At 37.8% G+C, this 15,611-nt stretch overlaps 2 protein-coding genes across 2 annotated transcripts; one reads left to right on the top strand and one right to left on the bottom strand.

The window, feature by feature from the left end:
* Positions 1-1,086: 1,086 nt before the first annotated feature.
* On the bottom strand, positions 1,087-8,502 carry Lamtor1 (Late endosomal/lysosomal adaptor, MAPK and MTOR activator 1). The gene is made up of 5 exons (XM_019041653.2): positions 8,082-8,502; positions 6,734-6,810; positions 5,281-5,367; positions 3,058-3,259; positions 1,087-2,035 (listed from the first exon to the last, which is right to left on the bottom strand). Exons 1-5 carry the CDS (start codon positions 8,142-8,144, stop codon positions 1,943-1,945), a joined length of 522 nt encoding a protein of 173 aa, XP_018897198.2. The 5' UTR covers positions 8,145-8,502; the 3' UTR covers positions 1,087-1,942.
* A 389-nt stretch (positions 8,503-8,891) lies between these two features.
* On the top strand, positions 8,892-15,549 carry LOC109030601 (uncharacterized). Its single transcript, XM_019041652.2, has 5 exons — positions 8,892-9,050; positions 10,225-10,889; positions 12,150-12,327; positions 13,748-14,388; positions 15,374-15,549. Exons 2-4 carry the CDS (start codon positions 10,237-10,239, stop codon positions 14,366-14,368), a joined length of 1,452 nt encoding a protein of 483 aa, XP_018897197.2. The 5' UTR covers positions 8,892-9,050; positions 10,225-10,236; the 3' UTR covers positions 14,369-14,388; positions 15,374-15,549.
* The last annotated feature ends 62 nt before the right edge of the window (positions 15,550-15,611 follow it).

Raw genomic sequence — 15,611 nt, 5'->3', positions numbered from 1 at the left:
ATTCAATTCATCGCATGCTCATGATGGTTTACTAACAACATCATGATACACATACGAAAAAGACATTGTGAGAGTAAATCTCATGAAAACCAGTTATAAGTAGCATATCAGAAAAAGAAAGAGGGACTTGATGGAGGTATCGAAGGTTCGCTTTGGATTTCAAGAAAGAAGTTTTTTCAAAACTATTTACTCTCAGTATAGGGCATATCAAGGTTTGCAAGATATTGAAAATTAAAACTGGTGTATGATCAAAAAGGATATTTCATGAGAGAACAGTTTAGAAATTCATGAGACCCAGTTCTTGGAACATGCATAGGGGCGTAATAATCCTGAAGAACAAATAGCCTTCTTGCTAGAAGAATACACATATATTTGGTGTGATGAACCTATAGTTTGTGTGACAGATTTTTCAATCTTATTATGCATTTGATGAAGGATTGCGAATTCTAAGGGAAAAAAGGGTTCAGTGGATATGGACCAAGAATTAAAGCTGATGAAACACAAAATCCTGTTAATGATTGCTGAGATCTGAGCTTTGCAGACAACTCCGAGAGGACATCCCCCATCACCTCCTCTTCCATTTCTCTCTGAGCAGTTACTGGCCTCGCTAATACTAAAGGCATATAGAGGGGAAGGTGAAGCTTTCTTGGAGCTGTCTGCTGCGCTCAGGTCTCGCCATCTGCAAGTATCGTCCAGTTTTCTCATCTTGTCAACTTCAATTCTTTGCAACTCGCAAACCGCCTATTTCTCCAGAGCCCACAACCACTTGTTAGTAGAATGGTCGGATTAAAAAACTAGTTTGGGTTCCGAATAAAAATTGCTATTTTAAGGTTTTCTTCCTAAAAAAAATTCCTCCCTTAGAAAACTGGAAAAATGCATGAAACACAGTGTCGAAATCTTTCTCTCAAAAGTTCAAAGTTTGCGATTTGAGGTGAAAACCGGATTCTAATAATTTTCTTCCTCAAGGGATATTGAAGTACAAAGATTTCCTCTTGGACCAACCTCCCCAGTAGCCCCCATAATTATTTGGGAGCCTGAAAACTTGGGAAAAGATAGGGCTTAAGTATGAGTAATCAACAGACAGTGTTACACAGTATAAGAAAATTTTAATTTCTGAAACAATATACCTATCATCCTCCTCCTTCAACAAATTTTGATAATTCTGTTGAGATTTCAAAATATGTCTCTATGTACAATTTAAAATCAAGGTAACAAACAACAACCACATAATAAACAGAGAAACAAAACACTTTTGAAAACAGAAAATTTTTTTGAGAGGAAAATGTCGCTTAAAATCATTTATTCTCTTAAATAAAAGAGCCATGTTGGAGGTGAAGTTAATACTCTCTGACTATCTATTCCGCAGTGTAAAGTGGTTGAGTTGTACTATTATATCTTTCTTTTTCATATCTTTTTAACTACTCTGTTTCATGCTACAAAATAGAGGCGCTTAATTTGTGAATAGATCTAAGTCTAGAACATTGTATATTGAACACTTGCTCCAACAATCCTCAATAGATAGCAATATAAAAAATAATAGAACTTATTTTGCCACTTATTTTGAAACTCTGAGACCATTTTGAAATAATACCCATAAAATTTAATGGCAATTATTGCAACATCCATGAAAAAATTATTATGACGAAAAAAATGTAGTTGTCAAAATGTGCAGCATGGACCAATTTGAATTTTTTTTTTTTTATGGATGTTCGAACATTTATGGGTGGTATAGAATTATTACCTGTGGATTGATACAGTGCCTCATTGTGACTCTAGTGAGCAAAGATACCGCAGACCCTTTTCTCATTTCAAACAGTTGAGGCATCTCTTGACAAATAGATCCACTCTTATTTGCGACGTTAGATTACACGTGAGAGTATAAGAAAATTAAAATAAATTTATTAGTTTTTAAAACGAAGCTTAACATTTGATTCTTATAAGCTCAAGGTATTCTAAACGGAACCACCAGGTCTTCTCCAGGTTCAAGTTTCAGATCTAGAAGGGCATTGACAGCCTTTTCAACCGCTATATTCATCTGAAAGTCATTCAAAGGGAAAAAAATTATTTGGTGTCAGATAAGAGGTTTAATATTTATTCCAAAATTTTGATTTCAAATCTTTCACATGCTAAAAATTAGGCATACCTTTAAAATATTAGACAAATGAACGTTTAAAACAGCAAAACTTCCTATTGTTTTACCAAAACACTACCTGCACTCAAAAATCTGTGATAACTGTTAAGATAGAAATTTTTCTTTGCTGTTTCATTATCTATATATTACACTCTCTTATGCTGTAAACATGTGCGGATGAGACTAAAAGGCCAGGTTTTTTGGCCTAGCTTTGTTCTTAAAAACTATCAGACGGATATGTTTAAATTATTCATTTCTTTTCGGATGAAAAGTCTTGAATTGTAGGTGTTCTAAGAGCTGCAGATTATCATAAATTTTTGCAAAAAAATTCAAATTAATTATTTTTCTTCAAAAAGCTCTTGTACAGCAAGTAAGTGAGGCCCAAAGAATTAAATAGTTGCATTTGTTACGAAAACTTGCAGTGCTGAAATATTGAATAATCTGAGGTCAATGCAGACATATGCAGGGGTAAAGGGAAAATGGGGATAAGCCCCAATTCAAAAAGGATTGCAGGAGTAAGAGGCAAATCTTGAATCGTGTGGCAATTTTAAAAAATGAGGACCCTTCCATTCCCTCTTCTTCCCAATACTTTGAAAAACAGGAGAAATTCGCACATTTTACTGTATAATTAAGCATTCTGCTGAAGGGCAAAACTGAAATACGGCTGTGAGGCAAAACCACTGAATTGCTGCAAATAGACAGCATTTTGGAACTTTCTGCACTCCTGCACTAATAAATGCTTATTAATAATAATACAATGATTGTGCTGAGGGACCAACTGCAAATACTAGAATTAGTAGAAATGTGAGGTGTGAAAATGTTTTCCTTTTTTTTCTTTCTTCCTTTCTTTCTTTTTTATTTATTTATTTTTTTTCTAGAGATCAGAGAGGCAATTAAGAATTTATGAAAGTAAATAAAATACCTACCAAATCAAGATCTAATGATGAAATGGGGGATGCAGATAAAACCTTTTCAGGAACTGGAATGTCGACTAGAAGACTCGGGGGATTTTTCAGGAAAGACCATTTTGCAAGAGTTGAAAGTTTTGCTGTGTAATAATTTGTGCGTTCCAAGTATTCATGCTGCTCCAAGTTGTGAGAACCTAAAGCTGCGACATCTATTACATTTCTGAAAAAAAAACAAAAAGGTAGTTAAAATTTGCCATATTTTTGCTAGCATTAATTTGACTGCTTTAGCACACTTCTGTGCACATCATTCATAAAATCAATAAATACATCAAAAGGGCTTGAAAAAAAAAATGATTTTGACATTTTTAGGGGCATGTGAGGGAAAAAACTAATCTCAATAACTAAACATAGCCTCTTGATCTACTGATGATTTGAGACACCTTTGGAAGTGATTAATTATTTCATGCCTCTAAGTTAGTTTAACTTTTAAATTCAACTTTGTCACATTTTCAGAGAAATATTCCTGTTGTGAAAACTGCAAATTTACTAGTATTTCAAGCAATACTGTTTTAAAATTTTGAAGAGCTTTTACGTTTCTTTTTGCTTCCTTTACTATGAAATAAAATTATTTTCTCCAGTTTGATGGAAGGTAGTTAACCTCCTCTTCCAATGGTCTCTTCAATGGGCCCAGTTGACTCGGAGAAAGATTTCCTGAGTAAAATTGATTCTCACTATTGTACAGCTGATAAAAGAAATTACAAACTGCCATCAAATCTCTGTTAAATTACCTGCAAATACGGTACAAGGAGCGTTCAATTAGCAAGTATCCCCCCTCTCTAAAATCAATAAAAATGGACCAATGTTAAAAAACTTGGGCTCAAAATCTTTCTTAGCATATACTGAGTTCAACAAGACAAACTGCAACAAAATCGGACTATGTGCGGCCGAACACGAGCCGTTTGAACGTGCCGAGGTGCTCGACGCTCCCGCCGGATCCGCGGGGATTTGAAGTCCGCGACAGGAGAAGAGCTTCATCAGTTTTGAAGTCATGAGGTTTTTGTAGAATAAGGGGCTTACCTCACTTCTCCACATAACCAGCTCGATCCAAGCAGGTCTGATACTGAGACTAAGAAAACAGCTTTTGGATGCCATGTGCGTAGAAGTCTTTCAGCTGACCGGAGATGAAAGAGTGGACGGCTTGTTTGACCTCTTCCACTGATTCAAAATTAACTCCCCTGCGTTCAGATTTCAGATACAGGAATAAATGGTGGTCTGGTTTGCCATTTATTACCATTTCTGAAATCTGAACTCGGGGGAGTTAATTTTGAATCAGTGGAAAAGGTCAAACAAGCCGTCCACTCTTTCATCTCCAGTCAGCTGAGAGACTTCTACGTGCGTGGCATCCAAAAGCTGTTCTCTTAGTCTCAGTATCAGACCTGCTTGGATCGAGCTGGTTATGTGGAGAAGTGAGGTAAGCCCCTTGTTCTACAAAACCTTCTTTGGTATTTCGTCAGTGATGAACGACTGAGGCTTTGGCAGAGAAGCTCTTCTCCTGTCGCAGACTTCAAATCCCCGTGGATCCGGCGGGAGCGTCGAGCACTTCGGCGCGTTCAAACAGCTCGCGTTCGGCCGCACATAGTCCAATTTTGTTGCGGTTTGTTTTGTTGAACTCAGTATATCCTAAGGAAGATTTTGAGCCCAAGTTTTTTAACATTGGTCCATTCTTATTGATTTTAGAGAGGGGGGGATACTTCGTTATTGAACGCCCCTCGTATAACACCTGCTTCATTGTAGTAAGCGGAATGGATTTGAACCCTTTGCCCGTTTCCAAGTCCTGTTTAGTAAAAATATTATTCGCATGAAAATGCTTGAGGTGAGTGATGACCTAATACTTTTTGGAGAGGTGACAGATTAGAGAATAAAGCGACAAAAAACTCTCATTAAGGCTTTTCCAAAAACAATCAAGGCAATAAATGCTTCACCTAGCACTGCGGAGTCTGCTGGAGGGTTCTGTAGAATTTAGAAAGTTACAACCACGCCAAATCTTATTTTGAGTTGCCTCATTTAAGAGCATTTTCAAAACTATTTTGCCTCACGAGTTGCCAAAAGGGGACACAGCAAATGTGGTCTATTAGATTGATGACTATGTCTGTAATATTAAGTTGTCATGAGAACAAGTCATACTAGGACGGTGGCTTTGAAACTTTATTGCTAAAATAACTAAAAGAATGCTGAACTTACGTTGCGGTCTCCTGAAGTATCCTGTTCAGAGCTGATTGTTCGTCTGTTTTTTTAGGTAACGAACTATCACATGGTAAGTAGTCATCACTGGAAAGCAGATAAAGTTATATTAATTCCTCACTGCAAAGAATCAAGTTCTCTTGTTCGAACTTTCTCTGATAAAGTACAACTTCTAAGACTAAACATTTTTGGAAACATTAATCTTCAATTTGATCAATTGTACTTATAATTTCCGAGGAAAAATTGAACATCAAAAATGAATACTTAACTAGCAGAGATTAAGTAGCATTTGAATGTTCACATGTTTTTTCTCAGCGAGACGGGCAAGATATACAATATGCCAACTGCTCATGGCCCACTAACGCCCTCATAAATTGGATTTCTCCATGCATTATTTCATTACCTACTTTGTGGGTGACTGAGGCCAATATTAATTAAGTTTGAAATATTAAACAACTATGCAAGAGATAGGTACTTAGGCTTTCCAGTGGCTGAGAAGGAGAACAGAGAGAACCTGTTTTATTATTTTTAACATTTTAATTTTGACCATTGTACAGATCATTGCAAAACATGCATAGAATTTTTTTTATAAATAAAGCAAACGACCTGCATTACACCTAGAAAGCAAATGCTTCATTGCTGACATAATCTTGAATCGATTGAGGCAAGCAAATAATCTGCGATGACTTTGAGCACCAAATTCGATTCTTGAGTTGAGGGCATTCATTCCTCAGTGGGAAGTTAAAGTATGAAGCAAAATTGAAACACCAATCAGTGCAGTAAAGCTTTAAATCAGGAAAGTTTCCTTTAACAATCAATGAGGTTTGCACGCTAATGTGCCTCTGATATATTTTATACAAAATTAGGAAAATAAAATTTTTGAGAGATTTTAGGAAAGAGCAAGATTCTAGAGCAAATGCTTGAGATCTCCAGCCATTGCATCACTGTATGGTGCATGAGAATTCTCTTCACAACTACCACTTAGCTTTACTCCATTTTGCTTGCTTATGAAAAAAAGCAATAAAATATTGTGATACATACTCCTCAGAAAAGAGATAATTTCAGTGTTTTAAAATGTAAGTAATTAATAAAGGAATTCCTTGCTTCAGGTACCAATATCTGAGGTTTTTAAAGGAGTGGTGTCTTGCATCAGGAAATAAAAATAATGATGGACATATCGTCACCTTCTGACCCTAGTATCACAAGCGCCATGCAATGTTTAAACATTTCCACTGCCATTTTCTTTTTTTACAGAGAAATTGCTGGTCAAATCTGTTTGAAAATTTCACTGAATTTTATTGGCAGTAAAAAAAAAAATTAAGTGAAATTTTCGGAGAGCTTTGTTGAACAATTTCTTTGTAAAAGATAAAATGGCAGCAAAAATTTTTAGACATGGCATGGCGCCTGTGATACTTTGACTGGAGGGTGACAATATGCTGAGTGAATTACTTACCTGTGAACTCTCTGAATTGAGGTGTTATTTATCACAGGATCAACAAGTAAGTGCGTCCTCTCATTGGAGTCAATGGCCTATAACAAAAATCATACTTCCATTACATTATGCATAATTACACAAAATTGCACACAGAATTAGAGAATGAAGATTGACTAATCCTTTCATGAAATTAGTGAAACCAATTGGTGCAGTTGGCAAAACTGAATTAACGTGGACTGCTGGCGAAAAGAGGGATGTTTCAGTGGATAGGGAAATTGCTTTTGGATTGATTTGATGAAAATTTCATGTTGTTTTTCAAAAGCTCTTTGCGTTTTGAAGCTAGCTGAGATTATGAAATCCAAGCAAGTAAGAAAACAGAAACCACTTTTTACCCTTCTGTGCAATACTGATATAAAAATCTGCCCTTTACTTTCATTACATCACCATGAAAACTGTTTAATAGGAGAAATTAGTGCCATTAGAAGTTAAGAAGCAACAGTTGAATGAATAAGGATTCTGGATAACGGGGACGAATGGGCAAAACAAAAGGAAGAAGTTGGCAGACCCTAGTTCAGGCCTAGACCTAAACATAGGCTCTAACATTAAAAATTAATGGTGGTGAACAAATTTCATGAGAAGGAGGATGCGTTGTCAAAGGGAAGTTATCCAACATCTTTCAGTTTATAAAATGACCCTCGCTGGTTCCATCAACCCTTCGTCATCAGGTTATTCAGACAGTGACCAACAATGGATGCTGTTGTGATAGACAACAGACCTTAACGGATATTACTCGGTGAGAGCGATTTGAAGATTGTTCTTGAATCCTTGTCAAAACAATGCTTCATACCCGGTGACTGTCATGGCGGTTCAATATTCATCGCAACAGCACAGCACCTTCCAGAGCTGGCAAATGACTAGCTTGGAAGGAGGTACACATAGTCATGTATCAGGGGTTGGGCTTCAGTCGGACAACGCCATGAATTCCATCAAATTCACCAAATAATATTATAAATTACCAAATGTAATTCACCAAATGAATCTCTATTGTCTATCACGAATGCACCTAATTCTGACCAGTTGGCATCAGGTACTTCTGTTTTCAAACAGGCCCAAATAGTTTACTTCAACAAAGTACATACCTAATTAATGGGGTCTAGTGTAAGCAACCGGGGGTGGCACCACTTTGCAGCACGGTTATATTTGTAATACTTAGTACTCGCACAAATTTCATGTAAGATTGACCTTCTTGAGGACATCAACGGTAATCCGTGTATTGCTGTAAAGACAATTGATGACGCAATGCAATGTAAATACTGCCGTTGGCAAGTCTTAGAAAATATTCTGTGGAGAGTTTAACGATATGTACCTGAGAAGATGAGTCCTCTCCGCACGAGAAGCAGCAGCTCAAATATTTACATAAGTTTTCCATCAGATGGTTGCTAAATCAGTGACTGTAAGAGATGATGGAGAGTTATGACATGAGTTAAATAATTCTGTAGTGGTTGGGAAAATGAATAGTTCTGTTTTGTGTTCTTTTCATATTGATGGATGGATGGATGCAATGAAGAATAGGTGGTACCTATGTATTTATGTTGTAAATAGGTATTGAACTATGCACAAGCGACTATTGTTTTTCGTTAATATGTACTTAGAAGATGTGACCGATAGATAGACGATGATAAGAGCAAAGCAAAAATATCCCGGTGATTAAAATTAACGCAAATTCACGAACTCATGGCACTCAAGTTCATTATCTATGAGCAACAAGCAACAACACTGTCGTATTGAGGAAAAACACCGTATGATCTTTTAGGCGTTGCCAAATTTCCTTTGATAAAAAAAGAATTTACTGATAAAATTAGGAAGATTTTTCATCCAATTTTTCAGATAATTTTTCTCCTACTTTTATGTAAATTTCCTCAAAATTTCAAGGACTAATATCCTGAACTTACTATTAATTCAAACAATTTATAAAAAAAATTTGGCAACTCTTGAATGTTCATACGCTGTTCTTCCTTAGCACGGCAGAACAGTCCTCCGTGTTGGTGGTGCGGTGGTGTTGGTGATGTTAGAAGGAACATTTGGAAAAATTGGGATAAAATGAAAATTTGCGGTTCAAATTAAGGAACGTTCCGCTGAAATCCGAATATAGCGATAGTGCAACGCAAGCGCTGTTGTTTGGTCCAAAGTTGGTTCACCGCTGATGCTGCCGTTCCGTCCGCAATATTGTCATTTTTCTTGCTGTCCTAACCAGATTTTCTGAAGAACCGGACGGTCCCAGTATTTTGACAAAGTTGAACGTGGCTTTTCTTTATTTTATATCTGGACTATTTCCGTAAGTAATTCAGCATCATTTCCCCCCATGGCTCCCTTGTTAGATTTGTCCCTTTTCACGTTTCTTTCTATTTCAGGGTACCGAATGCACCACGCGCGTCTATCGGTGTCATGTGGCCGCTGAAGCCTATGTTACAATCTGATTTCAAATATAAATCAAGTTGCGATTTTTTTCTTTTTTCGGAGAGCATTGCCCCTTTCAATCTTTTCTCTTTCCTCTCTGCACCATTGTTTTTTTTTCTATGTAGGCATCACCATTTATATCTTTCCATGTGAGCGCAGGCATGTTCGGTTCAGTAAGCATGCCTCAAGTCATTTTGTGTTGTGAAGAATGTGACGCTCGCTACAGCATTTACTTAATCTTATAGCAGCCCTTGCAGAATGCGGACGTTTTTGACTTCTCTGTTCTGTGGGCGTCTCGGTAGCCTATTCTGAACTTTCATGTTATCATTATGCATAAGGACCCTCTTGACCAATATCTACGTTTCTTCCAGCATTTCATTGCAGATTGAGCATATATTCCACAATACAAATTGAGAGGTGTCCTTTGCGAAAATTGTATATTATTGTAAAGGGTGTGGATCTCAACCCCTGCTAACAGCATTTCTCTACATACCCAAACTCCATGATCTGCTCCAAACCAGAGTTTGATTGCATATGCGCTTTGTGCATCAGTATCAACCAGCAATACAGAGGTGTTGGTAAGAGTCAGAAGTTTCAATGAACTGCCTTCCTTAACACGGCTGCTTTGTGACGCAATCATGTACCCTCAGCGAGTAAGCAGCCCCTCATAGGTAGTCAGAGAATAACCCATCAAATATAATTTTAAAATATAAAGCATGTGTGTTCAAGAATTTATGAAATTTCACCTACGAATTTTTTGCTCCAAAGCTCCTTAAGTTGATCTTGTTATTTCTGACATGATTTTGAAATCCTTTATCCATTTTATTCTTTAATTTAGGCAGGGTTAAAGAATTAGCCTCATTCTGGCATCAAGTGTTGGGAATACCAAAAATATTGGCAAAAAATAGTGTAAATACTTATTAAAATGAATCGCAGTGGTATTTTAAGTTTACACCTCTGAAGCCAACAGAACATTTCTATTTTGTGGTCTCTGAAACTCAGCACCCTTTTCAAATCTCCATCTTATTGGTATATTTGTTTCTTGGTTACAGATTTGACTGATTATGCCTCCTAAGACAGCACCGAAGAAGCCAGCAGCAGCTGCTGGTGATAAGAAGCCTGCTGCAAAGAAACCTGCAGCTGCTGCCCCAGCAGCTAAGAAACCTGCTGCACCAAAGGCAGAGGCCAAACCTAAACCAGCGAAACCTGCAGCTGCTGCCGCCCCTGCCAAAAAGGCTGCACCTGCGGCAAAGCAGCAAGCCGGCAAGAGTCAGCCAGCCCAGAAGCAAGCAGGAAAGCCTGCCCCTGCCAAACAGCAAGCGGTCAAGGAAGCGACGAAGAAGCCAGCGCAACAGAAGGCTCCTGCAAAACCTGCAGCAGGAAAGCAGCAGCAGCAAAGTGGAAAGGGCGCTCCCGCAAAACCAGCACAAGCAGGGAAGCAGCAAAAACCCGCAGCCAAGCCCCAGGCAGGAGGCAAGCAAGCTGCAAAACCGGCTCCTGCTAAGCAACAGGCTGGTGGTAAGCAGCAAGGAGGGAAGAAAGCCCCTGCTGCCCAGCCCAAGCAACAGCAGTCAGTCAAGAAAGTAACGAAGACTCAAGCAGCAGCCCCAAAAGGTGGCAACAAGAAACAAGCAGGCAAAAAAGCCCCTGCTCCTGCCCAGAAGGGTAAAGGAGGAAAGCTTACTTCAGCTAAGAAACCACCATCATCTAAGCTATAGTAAGTTTTTTAAACACCAGACATTATTTTCTCCTTATTCTAGTGTACATTTTTCATCTTCATCTACAATACACCTTCAAGTAGCCCTGACATGCAAAGCTTGAAAATCATCTTGTCACTTGGGTCATACTGTTTCAAGTACATCAGTACTTTCGTTGCAGTTTTTTTTTTTTTTTTTCATTTAACTATTTATTGTTACAATTTAAAAAATACTAAAAGATAAACTGAAATAGTCTAAACGGGCAAACAGAACCCCTGACCGCCGGGCCGACTGTAGAAAAAATGGAAAACTGAAGTAAAAAAAAAAAAAACAATGATCTTGGCAGCAGGCTGAACTGACACAGATTAAAAACAAACAAAATTCTCCCAAGCCAATACAGCAACTAGTGCAATAACAAAGAAAAAAACTGAGTAAGGACAAAGTGAAGACCCTCAAGTGATAACTTTAAAGTAAGTCTTTTCTAAGGCATGAGTAATCTTCCCCTCCCACCAAGAGAACAAGCTTCAAAAGATGCCTGTCGTGCCATTGGTAAAATCTTTAAGGGCTTTTTTTTTATCGCGGATCAGGGTGGAACGCACTGGATCGGAATCGTGAGCTATCCGGACCGATCCAAGTGATAAAAAAATCCAAACTTAGAATTTGGTTCGATTTGTTATTGTTCTGATTTTTTGGGGACGGCAACTTCCTCGCATTAGGTTAGGATCACAGTGGATCGCCAGCTCGCCCCACCTCAGAAGAGCGATCCAGTGTTCCACCCTGATCCACCTGGAACGCTTGGATCACGCTGAGGAACGGAATAAAAAAATAGCGATGTTCATCGCGATCCACCGTGTTCCACTGCGATCCGCATTAAAAAAAAGCCTTTTAGACTGCTTAGTTAGCAAGAAGGCAATCCAATTTTTTTCAGTGTAATGAGAGGTTACCTCTAAGTCTTTATATATTTTTATTATTGCTAGATTCAATATGGATAAATGAAATCTGCAAGAAGTACCATAACTGGCATATTCTCGGCTTTCTCAAGATCCCTAATGTTTCAATATCACTGGTTAGATATTTGCGTAATGAATTTTCCTTATAATTTTTTTTTTTCTTTTTTTTTGCAAGCAAAATATTAAACTTTTTGAAAATAAGTAAGTATAGAGAGAAAGTAATGGTCAATTTTCAACTCGGGGCTAAAATTACATTAGAACCAACTATCAAATCCTCAGTGCTTTTTTTAGTGCAAACCTGTGTTCTTATTATCACCTCCATTGTTCCAGTGTTAAAGAAGAACCAACCTTCAAGAAACCATCAGCTGGTAGTGTCAGTCAAAGGTTATGGTACAGAGCCATCAAGAGGGTAGCGAAAAGAAGTGCTGATCTCAATGAAAACCAAAAGAAGATTCTCAGTGTGGTTTCTACCAAGAGACGTGTACCTCGAGTTATCTACCGTTTTGTTGTAAGTAACACTAATTTTTAACCTATGTCAATCTCAAGATTGTTAAAAACACATTATGTTGAATTAGCGAGAACCCTGAGCAGAGCGTTAACTTCTCTTATCAAATCGGTCGATGCAAAAACAACTTGCCCTCCTTCCTCCCTACGAATTTTCATGATTTTTGGGGTTTTGTAAGAACATTTCCCTAAGAAGCTCCTAAAGGGTCTTTTCCTAAAATTTTAGCTGCTTTCAAAAGAAATCTCCTCAGTTTATTTTTTTCTCGCCTCAATCTAACAAAAGATCTCCTCCTTGTATAAGAATCTAATCTTTTTTTCCCCCGACCCCCTGACCATGAAGCGGCTAGCTCTGTATTTAAGGTATAGAGCCCTGATAGAATCAGAGATCTCCCTTTTCTTGAAAGCGGTCTCAGCCAGGTTTAATGAAATGATTCATTAACCATATCATAGATGTTAATTTTTAATTGATATTGACTTTGCCTGCCTCTTTTGCGATCCATTTTTTCAATTCATTTATTTCTGTTTCTGGAAGATAAAATGAAGGGCGATTATTTGTTAATCGAAAGGTCTTTTGCTATAATGTTCTCACATCTACCAATGAAGGCTTGCACACAGTTATTCAAAAGTCATGCTTTATGCATTAAACAATTGTCAATTTTCCGTTGGCACTCTTTTGATAAACACATATCTCAGATAATGGAAGATGCACGTATGTCTCCTAGTTAACAAGTTTTACCAACGTTTTGAAATGACTTACGACGAAAACCTCTCAAGCTGCAGTCTCGGTTATGGCAATTTTGTTCATTGACTCCTAGAATGATTTCATAATAATCAGACTCACTTATTTTGGGTTTCTTTCTTGATGAACGTTTCCAAACGAGCACCTACCAAGGAAAATTTTCAAAAATTCTAGGTCAGAGTCAATGTTGGCCACTCTGTCAAGCTTCCTTTGTAGGTTTAAGCAGTGAGAATCTCTAGAAAATTATCTTCTTCCCCTCTCAACCACCATTGTGTCACGAAAACGTTGATCTTGCCCAATGACACATTATCCTGGGTTTGAATTGTGCTAGACTGCTCCAGCGTAGAGCTCAGCTGCACCTTCTCTTATATTTTGTCTCATCTCCTCATCTATCAGACCTAACACCTGTTTTTTTTTTTTTTTTGTTTCTTGAATCAAATACTAATTTGTTTTACTTAAAAAATTAGTCACAAATTCATCAAGCGCAGCTCAACTATGAATTAAATGCAAATATTCGTTAGTTCATCATGCACATATCTTGCAGATGACATTTTTTTTTCCAGTTTCTCACATTAAGATCTTAGATAGTCTAAGTTACCAGGACAAAAACACCCTTAATTTCTTCTGTTTTGGATTCACTGAAATTGTTAATCATTCTAGGTAACTTATTTCTTTTCATTTTCAGAGATTCGTCCAACATAATTGCAACATTCAAGAAGAGAAGCTTAAGCCTACGATAGAAAATGTTTTCTACCTAGCTGTTCATGAAAAGAGTCGAATTACTGGTAGACCTGTCCCAGATGATTTGTTGAAGAAGATCTCCAAATTGAGTGGCAAGGGTCCAAAAAGTGCGGCCAAGAAAGGTGCTGTAAAAGGAGCTCCCTCGAAGAAAGCCCCCGCTCAAGGTGCCAAAAAACAAGCTCAAAAGAAACCTCAGCAACAACAGCAGCAGCAAGGAAAGAAAAGACCAGCTGAACAGCAAAAAGCTAAATCAGCCCCTGCGGCCAAGAAGAACGCACCAGCAACCACTAAAGCTGCTCCAGCAAAAGGACCCGCGAAAAGTGGGGCAGCTGGTAAGGCACAAGCCAAGCCAGCCGCAGCAAAACCAGCCGCTGCCAAGGGTGCTGCCAAGCCTGCAGCACCCAAAAGTGCACCTGCCAAACCAAGCAGCAAACCTGATAGCAAAAAAAGTGAAGGAGCCAAGAAACCTGCTGCAAGTCAAGCAAAGCCTAAATCAGCACCTGCAAAAACACAAGGAGCCAAGCCTGCTGCTGGTGGACAAGCTAAAAAGAAACCTCAGAAGTAAAAAAATCTGAATCACTCTTGGTGAGTTTTTACATTTTATATTTTTGCTGCCCTTGGGGCTTGAGCATTCTTTCTACTAGCTGTTGAGTAACCTGAATGTCATTTTCATGATTTTTGTTTTCTTAAATCTCAGAGTTTTGGCAAAGCCTGCCACTTTCTCAGCATCTCTCCGTGAAATTATAAGATAGTAAAACTTCGATCTAACGAATTCTTTGAATCACTCAAGAATCTTTTTGCGGTTCCGAAAAAATCTCTATCTTTTTTATGTAAATTATACACTATTTAACGAATATTCGAAGATTCGTCAAATCGAAGTTTTACTGCATGTAAAATCTTGCGTCTTAAACAAGTCCTGTAAGTCCAAGTATGTGAGGTGTCTTAAGAATGACACATTTTATGAGACGAATACTTTTATTCAACATACTAGGGACAAATCAACGTTTATGACTCAAATACAAAAACGGCTACACACAGTTAACGAATACATGACGATTACACACTGTTAACATCTTAATGAATACCAAGCGAGTGCCTCAGTCCCCGCACACACCGACTGAGTCCAGCTGGCCACACCGGCCTCGCCAGCGCTGCCTTACGACAGCTTTATGTACTACACCCCAGTATGGGCTTGCAAATTTCATGTGTTGTTTTCAAGATGCAAGTATTAGGGTGCCATCAGACTGTGTGCAGCAAAAGCCGAGTTGCCCCCCTAGAAATTTGGTTCTACGGCTGAAATTTCTCTCATGGCCATTTGTTCGCTTTTTGAGAGGTAAAGACTTCAATAGTAACAAGTTTTGCAAACCAAGATATTTTGAAACACCCTGCTGTTAATCGTGAATTAAAATTTGAGTAATTTTTCCTCTTCTAAATGAATGGATACTCTTCCAAAATTTTAAATGAGAAGGTTAGGTCTGTATAAAAGTATATAATAGACATAAGAATGATTGAACACTGTTGTTTGGATACCAACTTCATTAGTTTCTATGTCTTATTGTTTTTATTCCAGATGCTGTGGACGTTAGGTGTGTAAGGCATCTTATTTGACTGGACATCATCCCAACTCTAGTTATGGAGGTTTTTATTCTTCGATAACTGAAAACTTAACATTACAGGTTAAGTTACTGTACTATGAATTTTTTTATTTTGTTCTTTTTATTAAATATATTTTTGTTGCAAAACAAATTATAGTCTTATCTTCAAACATTCACAATTCCTTTTTGTAATAAATATCACAAATGCAACTT

The sequence above is a fragment of the Bemisia tabaci genome, chromosome 3, assembly GCF_918797505.1.
Source record: "Bemisia tabaci chromosome 3, PGI_BMITA_v3".
NCBI lineage: Eukaryota > Metazoa > Arthropoda > Insecta > Hemiptera > Aleyrodidae > Bemisia > Bemisia tabaci.
This window is presented reverse-complemented; position numbering and strand designations above follow the sequence as displayed.